The sequence below is a fragment of the Fonticula alba genome (genome assembly GCF_000388065.1).
Source record: "Fonticula alba strain ATCC 38817 unplaced genomic scaffold supercont2.11, whole genome shotgun sequence".
NCBI classification, from domain to species: domain Eukaryota; order Rotosphaerida; family Fonticulaceae; genus Fonticula; species Fonticula alba.
Window position 1 is genome coordinate 269,497 of NW_009242981.1, and position 2,231 is coordinate 271,727.

Genomic DNA, 2,231 nt, shown 5'->3' on the forward strand with positions numbered 1-2,231 from the left:
CCCCCACTCACCCACCCGTCTCCGTTGTGCTCGACACAGATTTATTCTTGCCCGGTCAAGAACACCACCGAGATTTGCGGTATCTCCTACCCCGGTGAGATTATTCTGAAGCCCATTGACGGCCCCGGCAGTGTCAACGAGTCGAACTTCATGCGCTTCGCCCTTTCCGAGGACGACCCGATCACCGATACCTTCCTGGTCACCAAGCGCAGTACGTGCCACGCAGTGTCGCCCACCGCCCCGGCGCCATCATCCACCATGCTCACCGCGCTCTGTGTCCCTCCATCTTCCCTGTCCAGGCCTCTACTGCATTACGGTGGTCCCCCAGACCGGCAACGCCGAGGGCACCATCTACTCGGTCTTCCCCTATGGCAAGGTCCCAGCCCTGGACTATCCCCTGCTGCCGGTGCGTCATCCATGCGCATGTCCCCTCGGCGGGTCGCATTTGCTCGGTGCCCGTGCTTACCTCCTCCCTTCGCGTGCAGTTCTATGGCTTCCTTGGGCTCTTCTATCTGGCGATCGGCTTTGTCTGGGCCGTCCTCTGCGCCCTGTACTGGAAGGATATCCTGCGTGTGCAGCTTTACATCTCCGGTGTGGTGCTGCTCAACTTGATGGAGTGCATCTTCTACTTTGCCTTCTACAACGACTACAACAAGACGGGTGTTCAGTGTACGCGCCGAAGGCCACGCCCACCTGTGCACGCCCACCTGTCCCCCTCTCCCCCGGTGCAGGCACTTTTTTTTCTTGTCCCATGCTCGCTCTAACATCTCCCCCTATTCTGTCTCTCCCCCTCTCAGCCATGCCCCTCCTCACGATCTCGGTCATCTTCGGCGCTGGTAGCCTGAGTTCCTCCCTGTCGGCCTTCCTTGTCGTCTGCATGGGCTTCGGTCTGGTCAAGTGCGCTCCCCGCTCGGTCGCCATGCTTCCTTTCTCATCCCCCTTCCCCCTGGAGCCTTGCCCCCCCCCCCCCTCACACGTCGACGCCTCTCCCTCTGCCCCGCCTCCTAGGCCCACCCTCGGCACCACTGGCCACAAGGTGTTCATCCTCGGCTTCGTCAACTTCCTGGTGTACTGCCTGTTCAAGGCCACCCAGGTTCTCAACCGGATGCAGGATGCCCCGGAGCAGCAGTCTTACACGGTCCTCATGATTGCCCTGGCCCAGTCCATCATCCTGGCCATCTACTTCTTCTGGGTGCGTTCCCTCGGCCCGACAGGGGCTTGTGCCTTCCCCACCGTCCGCCGGCCCTGACTGACGTCATCCCCCCCCCCCCCTGCTGGTCCTGCAACCGTGGCCACAGATTTCTTCGTCCCTCAGCGAGACCATGTCGCGCCTGGTCCTCCGCCACCAGTCGGAGAAGCTTCGCGCCTACAAGTATCTGAACCACATTCTCTATGTGGCGCTGTTTGCCTTCCTCTTCGGTGTCATTGTCATGGTCCTGCAGAACGCCGGTCCGTCCACCCCTGCCTGCGCCCACCCTGTGACACTGCTTGCCGCTTGGCTGACCCGCTCTCCTTCCTCTTCCGCCTCCCCCGGACATCGGCCGCGCGCATGTAGATGTCCAATTCCAGCGCGAGAACTGGCATCTCCTCTGGTTCACCAATGTCGGCCTCTTCCAGCTCCTCTACACCGTGGTGCTGGTGCTCATTATGTTCCTCTGGCGCCCGACCACCAACAACTCTCGGTGCGGCGGCCCCTCCTCCTCTTGCTTCGCCCCGTTTCGCCCTTTCGCCATTCTCTCCTGTGCGCATTGCTCATCGATCACCCCTACCCCTCTCCTGGCACACTCCCAGCTTCACTCTCGAGCAGATCCCCCTGGAGGAGCGCGTCACCTCGGTGCAGGTCGGCGACGGGAAGCTCACCTCGCGCACGCGCACCGGCCGCGAGAAGGTCGAGACCGAGGTTGTCGACGAGGACCTCAAGTGGGTGGAGGACAACATCCCGGTTCTCGAGGAAATCGAGAACATCCTGGCATCGGACGTGTACGTGTTCCCCCCCCCCCCCCCTCTCTCTCTCTCTCTCTCTCCCCGGACCTTGCGATGCTCATTTCGCCCACCTGACCGCCACTACACCGGTCCCACTCACACATACCTCTGCACACCCACACCCACACACACACACACACACACACACACACACACACACACACACACACACACACAGTATGGCCGACATGCAGGAGCACGTCCGGATGATCAAGAACGAGCGCTCAAAGATGAACTGAGAGTGCCAG

The 2,231-nt window shown here is 61.4% G+C and overlaps 1 protein-coding gene across 1 annotated transcript in view; it reads left to right on the plus strand.

Annotated features, from left to right (window-relative positions):
• Positions 1–2,222, plus strand: part of H696_05467 (hypothetical protein) — a gene marked incomplete at both ends in the record, with an annotated part of 2,766 nt that extends 544 nt beyond the window's left edge. Inside the window, 9 exons of the mRNA XM_009499293.1 lie at positions 40–211; positions 300–406; positions 486–669; positions 798–897; positions 1,009–1,192; positions 1,299–1,449; positions 1,556–1,682; positions 1,792–1,980; positions 2,162–2,222. Of these exons, the coding sequence (XP_009497568.1) occupies positions 40–211; positions 300–406; positions 486–669; positions 798–897; positions 1,009–1,192; positions 1,299–1,449; positions 1,556–1,682; positions 1,792–1,980; positions 2,162–2,222 (1,275 nt within the window). The remainder of the gene's footprint in view (positions 1–39; positions 212–299; positions 407–485; positions 670–797; positions 898–1,008; positions 1,193–1,298; positions 1,450–1,555; positions 1,683–1,791; positions 1,981–2,161) is intronic.
• Positions 2,223–2,231: the final 9 nt, after the last annotated feature.